This window comes from Rhinoraja longicauda, chromosome 25 (genome assembly GCF_053455715.1).
Source record: "Rhinoraja longicauda isolate Sanriku21f chromosome 25, sRhiLon1.1, whole genome shotgun sequence".
NCBI classification, from domain to species: domain Eukaryota; kingdom Metazoa; phylum Chordata; class Chondrichthyes; order Rajiformes; family Arhynchobatidae; genus Rhinoraja; species Rhinoraja longicauda.
Genome location: NC_135977.1, coordinates 24,083,198 through 24,099,554, shown reverse-complemented (window position 1 = coordinate 24,099,554; position 16,357 = coordinate 24,083,198). Strand labels below are relative to the sequence as shown.

General features: G+C 46.3%; 1 protein-coding gene across 1 annotated transcript in view; it reads left to right on the top strand.

The window, feature by feature from the left end:
• The window catches only part of LOC144605978 (transmembrane protein 132C-like), an 807,862-nt gene that overhangs the window by 782,969 nt on the left and 8,536 nt on the right, over nucleotides 1–16,357 (top strand). The window contains exon 8 of the mRNA XM_078421707.1: nucleotides 5,450–5,641. Coding sequence (XP_078277833.1) covers nucleotides 5,450–5,641 — 192 coding nt within the window. The remainder of the gene's footprint in view (nucleotides 1–5,449; nucleotides 5,642–16,357) is intronic.

The following is a 16,357-nucleotide window of genomic DNA, read 5'->3' as shown; positions in this document are numbered from 1 at the left end:
TTTGTGTTTTTTGTTGTTTTTGTCTCAATTGTAGTGTTAATATGATGTAGTGTTGTATGTTATGTTTTGGGGGGGAGGGGAGGTAACTGTAACTGTAACATTCTCTCTCCAGAACGGAGACGCGACCTTTGTTCTGTGCCGTGTCTCCGTTCCCGTTGCGGCCTACCACCGGCCATGCACCTGGGACCGGCGGGCTCCACCTACCACCGGCCATGCACCTGGGACCGGCGGGCTCCACCTACCACCGGCCATGCACCTGGGACCGGCGGGCTCCACCTACCACCGGCCATGCACCTGGGACCGGCGGGCTCCACCTACCACCGGCCATGCACCTGGGACCGGCGGGCTCCACCTACCACCGGCCATGCACCTGGGACCGGCAGGCTCCACCTACCACCGGCCATGCACCTGGGACCACCTGGGTCTCTGGTTCGCAGAGCCCGCGGTCCGGACTCACCACCTGCGGCGCTGGCTGCCTGCGGATGCTACGGGAGCGGCTGCGACTCGTCTCCGGAGGCTCCGGCGCGGGCCGCGTGGACGTCGGAAGCCCACAGGCCCCTGGATGGGGGCCGACATCGGGAGCTCCGGCAGCGGCAGAGGCAACGTGTCCGCCCGCCCCGAATCGCGGGGCTTGGGTCGGCCCGCCGCGGACCTTTCACCGTCCGGCGCGGCCTGAAATAGGCCGCGGGATTTTTTTTCACCGCCCAGCGGGGGCTTCAATATCGGGAGCCCCGACCGCCCCGACGTGGCAACTCCAACAGCCTGACCGCGGGACAAGACGGCAGGGAAGAGAAAAATACATTCTGGCCTTCCATCACAGTGAGGAGGGACTGGAGGAGACTCACTGTGATGGATGTTTCTTTTTGTTTGGTGTTAGTTGTGATTGTATGTGTTATTGCATTTTTATTGATTAATCTTATTGGTCTTATTGTTCAACTGCGGGTAATGTTTCATTTTACTACACATTTATGTGTATGTAACAAATAAACGACTATTGACTATTGATTGAGATAAACGAGCGGACAATGGTCGGCCCAGACTGGATGGGCTGAAGGGTCTCTATCAAGGCCGCATCTCCCTGAGACTCTAAGCTCAATGCTTTGAGTTGAGTGATGGAAGCCTATTATTCTCTGGGTTATTGTTTCAGATGGTCAGAAAAGCTAATGCTATAATAACTGATCGATGTGGAGCTGAATCATCAGGTCTGGGCATTTATCGGAAAGCTACCTCCTCCATGTGCAGCGTTAAAGATGATTGATGGTGTGTTTCTGATGGCATTGAGAATCACTGGTCACTGTAGCTCTTCCTATCCTTAAAGATTAAACCGAGTGACATTGAATGACATTTCCACACAATATTACACTGTCTACTTCGAGACCAAGAGGGAATTTGGGCCCGTGCTTCTCCAGTCATTTATCTGTCAGCCACCTTGGCCGGGATCTTGCGAAAAATTGTTTCAACGGACTGCACCAGAGGAACCTGACATTTCCAAGTGAGGCTTTTAATTACTAGTTTGGTATTAATGGGTTCATTTTGCAGGGGGAAATAGGTTTATGTCAGTCTGTGTGCCACATGAAATGCACACTGGCTGCTCCTGAGGGAGCAAGTATAAATGCCAAGGCTATAAGCATTGTTCAATTGAATGTCTCAACAATGTTCCTTTAGGAATCCTTTTTGAACTGTTAGTGACAGTAGCAAAGTATACATTGCAACGGCTTTAGAACAGGTCACATTGAAGCTCGGAAATGTTTTAAAGATGGAGAACAAAAGCTCGTGATAAATAATGTATCTACGGCCAATAAGCATCCCACTTATCTTATATTCAGTAATTAAATGTCCTCTGACTCATTTGCCTACTGTGCATTTATGATGGGAATGTAATTAAATTGTTATTCGTTATTCATGCTTTTACAAGAAAGATTGTACGTCGAGGAGAAGTAAGATATTGAGAGCTATGCATAATTAATTCGTTATGGTCTGCCCAAAATACTAATGTTGTGGAGCTGAGAAAGGTTTGCCTTAAAGTTCAACCCTGACCATCAGCACTAAACCGAGCGTCAATGCCTCTACTTGGCCTCTACTAAACGTGGGTGAAGCATAGTTGGTCTGCGCTTGGTCTCACCAATGTAGAGCAGGCCACATCAGGAGCACTGAATGCAGTAGACAAGGTTGGAACAGGTGCATGTTTAGTTTAGATAGACACAATAAGCTGGAGTAACTCAGCGGGACAGGCAGCATCTCTAGAGTGAAGGAATGGGTGACGTTTCGGGTCGAGACCCTTCTTCAGTTTAGTTTAGTTTAGAGATACAGTGCCGAAACAAACCCTTCGGCCCACCTGGTCCGCACTGACCAGCGATCCCTGCAAACTAACACTACCCTACACACACTAGGGACAATTTACAATTATACCAAGCCAGTTAACCTACAAACCTGTACATCTTTGGAGTGTGGGAGGAAACCGAAGATCTCGGAGAAAACCCACGCAGGTCATGAGGAGAACGTACAAACTCCGTGCAGACAGCACCCATAGTCAGGATCGAACCCACGTCTCTGGCGCTGTGAGGCAGTAGCCACTGGGCCATCATGCCGCATGTGAATCCTTGCCCCGCTAGAAGGATTGTTTAGGTCTCGCGACCGCTGGCACCTTCTCCTGAAACAGCAGGAGGTGCAATGCTTGTTCCTGTACCTCCTCCCTAAACACAAAGCACAGTCTGCTTCCAAGTTTGCGAATGGACATAAAAATAGATATGGACAGGTGCATAGATAGGATAGGTTTAGAGGGATACAGGCCAAATGCAGGTATGTGGGACTAGTGTAGATGGGGCACGTTGGTCGGCATGGGCAAGTTGGGCAAAATGAAGATTGCAAGTCTAACAATGAACAAAGACCAAACAAAGTGAGGCGTATTTATTTGAAAGGACAAAAATGAGAGTGGACATTTTATAGAATTTAAAATTTGTGGGGGCCGGCACGGTGGCGCAGCGGTAGAGTTGCTGCCTTACAGAACCATAGACCCGGGTTCAATCCTGACCACAGGTGCTGTCTGTACGGAGTTTGTACCTTCTCCCTGTGACTGCGTGGGTTTTCTCCGGGTGCTGCGGTTTTCTCCCACATTCCAAAGACGTGCAGGTTTGTAGGTTAATCGCCTTCTGTATGTAGGATACAATGTCCCTAATGCGTAGGATAGAACTAGTTAGGGTATGGGGTGTAAGAAAATAACTGCAGATGCTGGTACAAATCGAAGGTATTTATTTCACAAAATGCTGGAGTAACTCAGCAGGTCAGGCAGCATCTCAGGAGAGAAGGAATGGGTGGCATTTCGGGTTGAGACCCTTCTAGTTTACGGGGTGATCGCTGGTCGGCACGGATTCAGTGGAAAGAAGAGACACTGTATCTCCAAATTAAATTGGCTTCTGTAAATTGCCTTCCGTGTGTATGTGGGATAGGACTAGTGTATGGGGTGATTGTCGGTCGGCACGGACTCGGTGGGCCAGAGGGCCTGTTTCCACGCTGTGTCTCTAACCTAAACTGAAAGAAAATTAAAAAGTGACTGGCCAAGTTGGTCCTAGAAAAGACATACAGACTGAAATTTAAACCCAATAAAAAAAAGAAGATAGGTCTGAATAAATCTAGTAAGCAACAAGAAGAAACAAAACCTTGACTGATCCAAAGGGCGATAGGAAAGTAGGATTATTTTTGTCACATAGATCGGTGAAGATGATATCACTGACACATTTAAGGGGAGATGATTGATGAATGAGAGAGTAACGATTAGATTGTTGATGGGGTGAGATGAGGTATTGTGCTATGGAGGGCGTGCAGCGTAGGTTCACTAGGTTAATTCCCGGAACGGCGGGACTGTCGTATGTTGAAAGGCTGGAGCAATTAGGCTTGTATACACTGGAATTTAGGATGAGGGGGGATCTTATTGAAACATATAAGATAATTAGGGGATTGGACACATTAGAGGCAGGAAACATGTTCCCAATGTTGGGGTAGTCCAGAACAAGGGGCCACAGTTTAAGAATAAGGGGTAGGCCATTTAGAACGGAGATGAGGAAGAACTTTTTCAATCAGAGAGTGGTGAAGGTGTGGAATTCTCTGCCTCAGAAGGCAGTGGAGGCCAGTTCGTTGGATGCTTTCAAGAGAGAGCTGGATAGAGCTCTTAAGGATAGCGGAGTGAGGGGGTATGGGGAGAAGGCAGGAACGGGGTACTGATTGAGAGTGACCAGCCATGATCGCATTGAATGGCGGTGCTGGCTCGAAGGGCTGAATGGCCTACTCCTGCACCTATTGTCTATTGTCTATTGAGACCTTTTTAGACCGAAACATTAATCTTAGAACCTGTTTAAGCCACTGAGTCTGTAAAATGTTTGAGCATTGAGATGAAGCAATGGGTGATATTCCACCCTGTGGCAGCAATACAATCAGGGCCCGGACAGCACAGAGAGGCGGTACTGTGGCAGTTACCCCAGATGATCAGGAGCCCAGCTTCAGTCCTGATCTCTGGGGCTATTTGTACAAATAATACACCTCGTGGATCTCCCCCCCCCCCTCCCCCCACATAACCCCCCCAGGGGAGGCACTGTGGTGCAGCGGTAGTGTTGCTGCCTTACAGCGCTGGAGACCCGGGTTCCATCCCGACTACGGGTGCTGTCTGTACGGAGTTTGTACGCTCTCCCTGTGACCTGCGTGGGTTTTCCCTGAGATCCTTGGTTTCCTCCCACACTGCAAACACATACAGGTATGTAGGTAAATTGGCTTGGCGTAAATGTAAATTGTCCCTAGTATGTGTAGGATAGCGTTAATGTGCAGGTTTCGCTGGTTGGCGCGGACTTGGTGGGCCAAAGGGCCTGTTTCCACGCTGTATCTCTAAGACAAAAAAAACTAATATCAAAGACGTGGCTGGGAGGTTAATTGTACAAGTTAATTGCAAAAAGAATCGAAAGGGAGATGGTGGACATGAATGAGAGTGTAAACATCATGGCAAAGGCTGGTGGGGGTGGGGAAGACAGAGAAATCAGAAGCACAAGGATGGGACTGATGTGATTGTTCCCTGGAAACCAATACTAACCTTCTGTGGAGTTATAAGCTTAGGTTTAACCCTCACCCACACATCTTCATGGGGAAAAAAGGGGGGATTTCCATGGAGATGGAGAAACAAGGAACTGCAGATGCTGATTTACAAACAAAGACACAGAGTGCTGGAGTAACTCAGCGGATCCCCAATCGTTTCCACTCGTCACTTTAATTTCATGTTTCGTGTATTTTGCGTTTCTATGACTGTTGGCAGATCAATTTCCCTCCTGGGATAAATAAAGTTCTATCGTGTCGTACCGTACTGTATCGTACCACGCCTCTTTCAAGGTAATGGAGACGTGGTGAGTTTGGTCAGGTGCAGTAGATTGTGAGTGTGAATGATTCATTTTGAAACCTTTTTATTTGGAAGGTGCTGTCTCCGCTGTCTGACTCGATCCTGGCCGAGAGAACAATAACGGTCATCGAGGAGAAGGTGACGGTCACTGACCTCGGGATTCAAGTCGTGGGGGGACTTTCCCTTGCCTTCCAACTGTGTCCCGGCAGCAACCGTATCATCACTGCCATAGCAACCGCAAAAGAGCAGCTTCACACCGCAAAGCAGGTATTCATTCTGAATTCCCCACCTTCTAACACGATCTACACCAAAGATATTAGACCACTCGTATGTTGAAAGGCTGGAGCGATTGGGCTTGTATACACTGGAATTTAGAAGGATGAGGGGGGGGTCTTATTGAAACGTATAAGATAATTAGGGGATTGGACACATTAGAGGCAGGAAACATGTTCCCAATGTTGGGGGAGTCCAGAACAAGGGGCCACAGTTTAAGAATAAGGGGTAGGCCATTTAGAACAGAGATGAGGAAGAACTTTTTCAGTCAGAGAGTGGTGAAGGTGTGGAATTCTCTGCCTCAGAAGGCAGTGGAGGCCAGTTCGTTGGATGTTTTCAAGAGAGAGCTGGATAGAGCTCTTAAGGATAGCGGAGTGAGGGGGTATGGGGAGAAGGCAGGAACGGGGTACTGATTGAGAGTGATCAGCCATGATCGCATTGAATGGCGGTGCTGGCTCGAAGGGCTGAATGGCCTACTCCTGCACCTATTGTCTATTGTCTATTGTCTATTGTCACTCGACCCTGAAAAACGTTTTAGTAGGCAGAAACTTGCAGAAACATTTAAAAAGAAAAATAACAAAAATCTGTGAATTGATAGATGAGATATATTCGGCATTGTAATGGTATCATGACACATACTGTTCCCCCAAAACACTGATTACACTGCGAGAGGCATAACGAACGGCGGGTTTTGCTTACTAAAATGGCGGACTTTCCGCTCCTTTACATACTACACTTCAGTATAGGCGATTTTCGACGGAGTGGTCTATCTTGCTCCGCTCTATTATCTTTGATCCGGACCAATTTTGTTCAGTTTGGAGATACAGCGTGGAAACAGGCCCTTCGCCCAACCAAGTCCATGCCGACTATCGACCATTAAGGACAAAAATAAACACAAACTGCTTGAGCAACTCCACGGGTCAGGCAGCATCCCTAGAGAACATGGATAAGTGACATTTCGGGCTGGAACCCTTCTTTGGAACTCTGAAGAAGGGTCCCGACCCTAAACGTCACTTATCCCGGCTCTGCAGGGATGCTGTCTGATCCGCTAATTAAGCCACAAGTTTGTGTCTTTTTTTGTAGACCAGCGTCTGAAGTCTCTTGTCTCTACACTTTGATCATTAAAGACATGGGTCTGTAGGCTAATTGGCCTCTTCAAAACTGCCCTGAGGGATGTGTAGGAAAAGATGAGAAAGTGAGATATCATACAATTAGTGAGAATGGTTGGCATGGACTCGGTGGGCCGAAGGGCCTGTTTCCATGGTGTATCTCCAAGCCAAACTAAATCCCTTCATACTAGTACTATCCTTTCCTACTTTCTCACTTATTCCCTGCACATTCAGAACATTTTACAGAGGGTCAATTAACCTGCAAACCTGAATGTCTTTGAGGTATGGGAGGAGACCGGACCACCCGGAGGAAACCCACGCGGTCCCAGGGAGAATGTGCAAACCCCACACAGACAGCAGCCGAGGTCAGGATCGAATCAAGGTCTCTGGCGCTGTGAGCTGGCAGCTCTACTAGCTACCCCACTGTGCCTGCCACTTCACCCACTTCAGAAATCACACACGACACTGAATTGATTTTGACTGTGCACGGGTGCCTGCCACAAATTCTCGTCTGCCATATGTTAACCTCTCTGGCCTTTCCAAAGGCAGATTAATGGCACTGAGGTTAGTGGTGAATGTCTCCAGTCCGTAAATTGCAAAAGAGAGATGGTCCCTATGAGAATGGGAAGGATTAAAGTAGATTAAGAAGAGAAAGTGAAAGCAATAATACTCAGTTGCAGCAATCATGGTTAGAATCCTTTTTGTTTGAAAGATATTACAATATCTATTGGGCACTACATTGGCACAACGGTAGTGTTGCTGCCTCACCTCGCCAGAGACCCGGGTTCGATCCCGACTACGGATGCTGTCTGTACCGAGTTTGTACGTTCTCCCTGTGACCGCGTGGGTTTTCGCCAGGTTCTCCAGTTTCCTCTCACATTACAAACAGGTGTAGGTTTTTAAGTTAATTGTCTTCTGTAAAGAGGTACAGCGGAGGTGCAGGCACTTCGGCCAACCAAGTCTACGTCGACCAGCAATCCCCGCACACTAACACTATCCTGCGCACACACTTGGGAACATTTACAATTTTACCGAAGTCAATTAACCTACAAACCTGTACGTCTGTGGAGTGTGGGAGGAAACTGGAGCACCAGGAGAAAGCCCACGCAGGTCATGGGGAGAATGTACAAACTCCGTACAGACCGAAGGTATTTATTCACAAAATGCTGGAGTAACTCAGCAGGTCAGGCAGCATCTCGGGAGAGAAGGAATGGGTGACGTTTCGGGTCGAGACCCTTCTTCAGACTGAAGGTCTCGACCCGAAACATCACCCATTCCTTCTCTCCCGAGATGCTGCCTGACCTGCTGAGTTACTCCAGCATTTTGTGAATAAATACCTTCGATTTGTACCAGCATCTGCAGTTATCTTCTTATAACTCCGTACAGACAGCATCTGTAGTCAGGATCGAACCCGGGCCTCTGGCGCTATAAGGCAGTAACTCTACCACCGCGCCACTGTGCTGCCCTAGTGTACGGGTGATTGCTGGTGGACTGAAGGGTCTTTCTCCACACTGCACCTCTAAATTAAGCTAAACTAAATTCTTACGGAATAGAGTTAAATGCTATGGTGGCGGAACATCGAACCGGATTAAACAATGTTGACAGATGACTCGTACAACCTTTTAAACACAGAGCAAAATAAAATTTGGGATATCGATGTGGATTAAAATAGAAGATAAATTATCATAAACAAACCTTGCAAATAATGTGTGTTCTTTTAATATGTATGTAATTTTGAAATAATTTTTCTAACGAAACTAAACACTTGCTTTCATGTGTCTAATCTTCCAACTGATACATATACTATTAAACTTCAAATAATATTTCTCAGATACATTTTGCCAAGTGAAAAATAATTGTGTTGTTTCGAAAGAAGATTTAAAGCAACTTATTGGGTTCATTCAGAAACCGTGCACATTTTTTCTAGAATATAATTCAGTATCTTCGATGCAGGATGAGTAAAAACCGAACATCAGTTATTTTAGGGTATGTAATTTCATTCCTGATTAGTTACAGGTCATATATTAATTTAGTCAATGGTGTAGATTAGCAACAGGGATTTAGCTGTCTGTTAAATCTCGTATGACCAAAGTCAATGGGATTGTAACTCATGAGAGCCACAAAGAACAAGGCTTACTCCTCTACCACCTAAAGTCTAAACTTATTTTCAGAAGGTTTAAATAGTGCACAGATTCCAGATAGTAAACCATAAATCATGCAAAATTATCAATTTCAATGGGGTTGGTCATGTGTAGAGAAATATATTTTTTGTACCCGTTGGTTGCTTTTACCTTTAAGGGCAGCACCATGGTACAGTGGTAGAGTTGCTGCCTTACAGCGCCAGAGACCCCAGTTCGATCCTGACCTTAAGTGCTGTCTGTATGGAGTTTGTATATTCTTCCTGTGACCGCGTGGGTTTTCTCCGGGTGCTCCGGTTTCCTCCCACATTCCAAAGAATGTACAGATTTGTAGATGAATTGGCTTCTGTAAATTGCAAATTGTCCCTAGTGTGTAGGATAGTGCTAGTGTACGGGGTGATCGCTGGTCGGTGCGGCCTGTGGGCCGAAGGGCCTGTTTCCATGTTGTATCTCTAAAGTATAAAGTCTAAAGTCTAAAGTAAAGCACAGTTGAGTCCAACTGCCTGCAGCTGATCACTATTGCACGAAAAATAACCTGGTGACCAATTCCTCGATAACAACAGCTAATAATTTAGAGTGCATTACTGAGGTAAAGATCGCATGGAGAAAAAAATCAATTCTACTTAGCCAATGTCTTTGATGCAGTATTAATTTAAACTTGCAATAATAGATCATACCCATTTCCTTATTCTTTCCAATTTCTGTCCTCTTGCATTCTGTCAGGGTAACAAGAGAATAGAACCAAATGCAAGGGGGTGGCCTAGTTTTGTGCTTTGTGCGTTGCTCGTATATTTTTAATTTCTTAAAAGGGTCGTTAGTATTCCCAGCAGTGTTCCCTATGGCAATTTGACCACAAACATAAGCTTAAGAGCGACAGTGGTGAGCTTCCAAACGTTAGCTTTCTGATCATGTTTCCGCTTTGGCCTTCGGTATGCACATGACCAACAATTCTCACCGGATCAGGTTTTCCAATGTTGACAGGTTCAATTGTAAATGAACTTGGAACACACTCCACTTAGTAAACAGATTGGAGTATTGACTGCAGCTATTACTCATATCCACAGCTATCGAGACTTTGAGGCATTTGTTGTGTACTGAGATCCCTGACCTTGACTTTGTTCCAAAATCAATCTGTTTTGTCTCTGTCACGTAAACACGGCCAAAAAAATGTAATGCTCTGCCTTTGAGCGTTTGTGTCTGGCACTTGTCATGAAGAACCTTCCCGTGAATACTGACAATCATTTTAACATAGCAAAAAAAAAGGTTTGGTGTTAAAGACTTTGCTTGCTCTCAACTTTCTGTAAAGCAAGAAGATTTGCGTTTTTAGTTTCAATGCACCTTACACAACAGAAGATGTTTCTGAGGCACAATACAGTCACTCGGGTACTTTCGAAGAGTTGCAACTGGTTTAACGTGGGAACTCTGGCAGGCAATCAGTTCACAGCAAGCTCCCACAAGGGGTAATGCCTTAACATGCTGATAACATGCTGATATTGTCTTTCTGCTGACTGGTTAGCACACAAAAAAAAAGATTTTCACTGTACCTCGGTATAGGTGACAATAAACTAAATTGAACTGAACCCTGTTTTTGTAATGTTGATGAGGAGATAAACATTGGACAGTCAGGCTTTAAGGAGATTCCAGCAGATCTTTGTATGTGGTCACACCAAAGCTTTCCCATCGAGACGCCTAAGATCATTCCAAAGACGTGTAGGTTTGTAAGCTAAATGGCTTCTGCACATTGTCCCTAGTGTGTAGGATAGAACTAGTGTAAGGGTGATTGTTGGTTGGCATGAACTCGGTGGGCCGAAGGGCCTGTTTCCATGCTGTATCTCCAAGCAAAACTAAAGTTAACACATAACTGAGTGGAAAAATATCAGTTTCAACAATTAATGACCTGGCTTGTTAGTGTGGGGAAGGGGAAGGGGAAGGGGAAGGGGGGACGTAAAATGGAGACGCAGGAAACCGCAGACGCTGGAATCTTGAGCAAAACGCAAAGTGCTGGAGGAACTCAGCAGGTCAGGCAGCATCTGGGGAGTTTTGGGTCGGGACACTTCTTCCGACTGTTTGTAGTGGGAGGGGGAGAGGAAAGCTGGAAAAGGGTGGTGGGGGCAAGACAAAGCCTGGCAAGTGAAAGGTAAATACAGATGAGGGGGTTTGGATTGGCAGATGTGTGAGGCCAGTGATGAAGCCACTACAGTATTCCTTTCACTCCCATTCTCTCCTTATCTCACACCATTTTGCCTCCTTTGACACTTCCACCCCCTAACTTGTATCCACCTATCACTTGCCAGGCTTTGACCCACCCCACCTCTTTTCCGTTTTTCTCCCCCACTACTACAATCAGTCTGAAGAAAGGTTTGACACAAAACATCATCCATCCATTCCCTCCACAGATGCTGCCTGGCCCCCTGAGTTCCTCTGGCACTTCATGTTTTGTGTTGATGGAGGGGTGGGGGGGGGGGGGGAGGACATTGGAGTTAGGATGAGCACTGAAACACAATAGGACTTTATCTCACTAGCCTTACATGGTCCATGATTGAACGGCAGAGTAGACTTGATGGGCCGAATGGCCTAATTCTGCTCCTATCACTGATGAACCAAAGCATACTTGGCAGGGGCCTAAGAAAATTGGCTGAGAAACTGTGGCAGATGCAGTACATATCACAAAGTGTGGGAATAAGGTAAATTTAACAAAGGACATTGCACGATACTCTTGATTTTGGTAGATTTGTTTCCATTCACACACAAAGGTTTGCATGTAATGTGAAAGAATATGTAGAAGTGAAAAGGGTAAATAGCAACATTTATGAGGATTTTTCCTTTCATTGAAATGAAAGAACAAACCCAATGGAACAACAATTCATCTCAAAGACCCCAAACTAAGGAGGGTCACAAATGAGGAATAAGTAGATTGTCAACCCAACTAAAAGTAAGATTTTTTTTAAAAGAACAAATATTATTTATCAAACTCCTAATCTTACAAATGTAATTCGGTAAGACTGAATTCACTGTGATATTGTTTGGGCTGGTAAAAATAAGTATATCAAGGTGAGTGAGAGGTCAGGAGCTGAACGTCCAGGGTCTGTGAGAGGGCAGAGACTAGGTCCGTGGTTCAGTCAGGGGTTAGGAAGTCCAACGAGGTGCCTTCTTCTTCTTTCGTGTCCATCGTCTATGTTTTAAATGTTCGGCCAGGCTCTTGCACAGTGATCAGCCTCCTCGTTTGCCACCGCTAGTTAAGTCAGTGAAAGACCGGTGAGTCCAACGTCCGGTATTGGTGGGAGGTTACGGAACGCATCTCCAATACGAGATGGACGGGGGGAGAGAACGGTGGAGGACCCAGAGCGGGGGAGGGGAGGGGAGGGGGGGAATAGGGGAGGAGCCGATGGGGTTACTTTGTAACTTTGTCAGCGTCCTTTATGTGGTGACTAGTTGCATACCTTGGGTATGCAAGCAAGGAATTTCACAGTGCCTTGTCACATGTGACAATAAAGTATTCCATTCCAAGCCATTAGAGTTAACTCCCACAGTGTTCAACTCTCTGGTCTCACCCTGGCCACTCCCTCCTCTCCCCTCTCCCTTCAGGCAAAAGGTGAAAACTCACACCTCCAGATTCAGGGACAGTTTCTTCCCAGCTGTTATCAGGCAACTGAATCATCCTACCACAACCAGAGAGCAGTGCTGAACTACCATCTACGTCATTGGTGACCCTTGGCCTATCTTTGAATGGTCCAGACTGTCTTGACCTTGCAGTAAACGTTATTCCCTAATCATGTATCTATACACTGTAAATGGCTCGACTGTAATCATGTATTGTCTTTTGGCTGACGGGTAGGCGCATAACAAAAGCTTTTCACTGTACCTCGGTACACGTGACAATATACTAAACTAAACTGATGCATGGGACAATTCATTTTGATTCACAGGATCAGTGGGATTCTGTCTTCTGCTCCTCCGGTCATCGTTCAGATATGATCTTTGCTAGTACTTGATGAATTGTGACAGGCTCATGATGAATAATAAGAAACTTTAAAGGGAACCCTAAAATGAAGACACAAGGTGTCAGGCTGCATCCCTGGAGAACATGGATGGGTGACATTTCACCCTTCTTCAGACTGACCCCTTATGTTTGGTGGCCGATGCCTGCAATTCACAAATTCATCTGTGGAGTTCAAGTGACTGAACATTATTCCATCAAAGGCAAGGCCACCAAACCGGCCGGAGGACGTCCAGCCAGAGGTCAGAATAATTCTTTGGACGAGGAAGCACTGAGGAAAATGTGAACGACTCAATTTATTCCCTTTCGCTCAAGCCGTGACATACATCTCCGACGGATAACTTACTTTCCCGAAGAGGGAGCGAGGAGCTCTTATAATCTCGTTCACTCATTTTACAGCCACTAAAGTACATTAAAGTGAACACAGCCCCGACAATAAGGTGGTATTTGTAATTTTAATGGAGCGTGTAATGACAGATTGGTATCTTGGGTTGCTACTGATGGCAGTTTGCTAATGCATGGTTATTCAGCACATTGTTTCCCTGACCTTTGCAGTTAAGCTGTGAGAAGCACAAAATGCTCAGGGAAAGCATATGTTGCTTTTAACCAAGGCAATTAGAACAATAAAACAGTCCTCCAACGAAGAATGATTTGCAGTGTATATCGCCATCAACTACTCCTGGATCAGCGCCCCATTAGACAAACACGACTCGCCTGCAGGAGAAGAGGGAGGGGCAGGAAACTATCCGTGAAAGTGAAAGAATGAAACAAAACGTCGGAGTCGACCCACTGCCCAGTCCCAGTCCCCACCTTCGTTTGGAGAGAGCATTTCATTTAGTTCAGAGATTCAGTGTGGAAACAGGCCCTTCGGCCCACCAAGCCCACGCCAACCAACGATCACCCGTTCACACCAGTGCTCTGTTATCCCAGTCTCACATCCTACATACTAGGCAGTGTGTACAGAAGCCAAATAACCTATGAACCTGCACGTCTTTGGATTGCGAGAGGAAACCTCGAGTTACTCCAGCATATTCCCACCATTACCACCCCCACAATGTCTGAAGAAGAGTCCCGACCACAAACGTCGCCTGTCCTAGCTCTCTAGAGATGCTGCCTGACCCGCTGGGTTACTCCAGCACGTTGTGTCTATGCTGCCTGGCCCGCTGAGTTACTCCAGCACATTGTGTCTATGCTGCCTGGCCCGCTGAGTTACTCCAGCACATTGTGTCTATGCTGCCTGGCCCGCTGAGTTACTCCAGCACATTGTGTCTATGCTGCCTGGCCCGCTGAGTTACTCCAGCACGTTGTTTTGGAGGGTGAGGGGATTCGGAGGGTGTGTGGGGGGGGGGGGGGGGGGGGAGATGGTGATGGTGATGGGGATTAAGGTAAGCAAGAGGGTATACTCTGGTGGAAACCTTTGTCTTTTGGTGAGCAAATGGAGCTGGCCACAGTCCTTCCAACGTCAGCCACGGCTCCGAGATTCAGCAGCATTGATTCATCCCCCTTGGATGATGATAATCGAGAGAGCTTGTCAAGGGTTTGTGGAGTTGGGGGAGTGGATTTATTGATACAGCACTTGGGATTTCCGGCAGAACCTCATTAAAAAAATGCAGTAGCAAGGTATAAATGAAGGCTCCAATATCACGAGGACTGATGCAACCAGCTCGCGCGTCAAGGCAACGGCATAATCTTGAGTCAGCACCGTGCTGGCTGACAATTTATCGTTGGATTTACATGTGTCTGATGAAGAGTAGATCGGCAGGAGTGTGTAAACCTGCACAAACGAATTGTATCCGTTCTTCTCAGTTGAAGGTGCCTTTCAGATGCAGGTGGTTGATGATTTTAGACTTTAGAGATACAGCGCGCATACAGGCCTGTCGGCCCACCGAGTCCATGCTGACCGTTGGTCACCCGTTCACAAACTAGTTCTATGTTATCCCACTTTCTCATCCACTTTCTGCACACCAGGGACAGTTTTACAGAGGGCCAATTAACGTTAAAAACCCGCACGCCTTTGGGATGTGGGGGGAAACCGGGGCATCTGGAGGAAACCCACACTGTCACAGGGAGGACGTGCAAACTCCACTTCCCCAGGTTGGGATTGACCCTTGGGTGTGGAGTTTGTACGTTCATCCCTGTGACCGTGTTGGTTTCCTCCAGATGCTACAGTTTCCTCCCACATCCCAAAGACATAATCTTGGACATTTCCATTCTGGGGAGAAAAAGATTTGATTGTTTATCCTTTCTATGCCTCTCATAATCGTTGTATTGACGTTGGGAGGCCTTGTTGCAGTTATATAAGACGTTGATGAGGCCACATTTCGAGTATTGCATTCGGTTTTAGGCTCCATGCTATCGGAAAGATGTTGTCAAGCTGAAAAGGGCGCAGAGAAGATTTACAAGGATGTTGCCAGGAGTCCCTGAGCTGTAGGGAGAGGTTGAGAAGGCTAGGGCCTTATTCCTTGGAGTGCAGGAGGATGAAGGGTGATCGTACAGAGTGGTATAAAATCATGAGAAATAGACTGGCTAAACACACGGAGTCTCTTGCCCAGAGTTAGGGAATTGAGAACCAGAGGTGAGGGAGGGGAAAGATTTAATAGGAACCTGAGGCAACTTTTTTTACACAAAGGGTTGTGGGTATGTGGAATGATCTGCCAGAGGTGGTAGTTGAGGCAGGTACAATCACAACGTTTAAGAAACATTTGGTCAGATACATGGATAGGATAGGTTTCGAGGGATATGGGCCAAACACAGGCAGGTGGGTGGGACATGTTGGTCTACATTGGACAAGTGGAACCGAAGGGCCAGATTCCATGCTTTATGACTATGACTAATTTTATGTACTTATGTACTGGTCTTCCATGAACCTTCGGCGTTCCAGGGAAAAACAATCCAAGTTTGTCCAATTTCTCCTTGTAGCTAGCACCCCTTCATTCAGGACTCGGTCTCAGGGCCTTGAGTCCTGGCAACATCCGTGTAAATCTTCACTGCACCCATTCCAGCTTGACAACATCTTTCCAAAAGCATTTGAACTTCTTTCAAAAACCCTTACGAAACAATTGATCCCCACAAACATTAAGACACTTCAAACAAAATAAATCTCAAGTCACTTTGAACTGCCAGGTACAGAACACTGAGTCAAACAATCGAAGCCAAACGGTATTGAGGGCAAGTTTGCAAGTGCCAGAATTATGTCTCACATTGGCCAGAGGTTGGAATTATGTTATAAGGCAGTAAGGGATTGAGGTTTAACATTCTCGGGCAGCTTCCTCCAAAGAATCACGTAAAGACCATGTTAAAGCACCTTGTCATCTTGTAAACAGTATTATAACCACTTTGCCAGCTTTGTTAACAGAGCAGTGTGCAACGATGCAACTACTGACGTATTGATATTTTGCTGGTGGTAATTGCGGCTGCCACTACTAGTTTTTGAGGTTTACTTCAAAGCAAACATTGTAAATAAAGA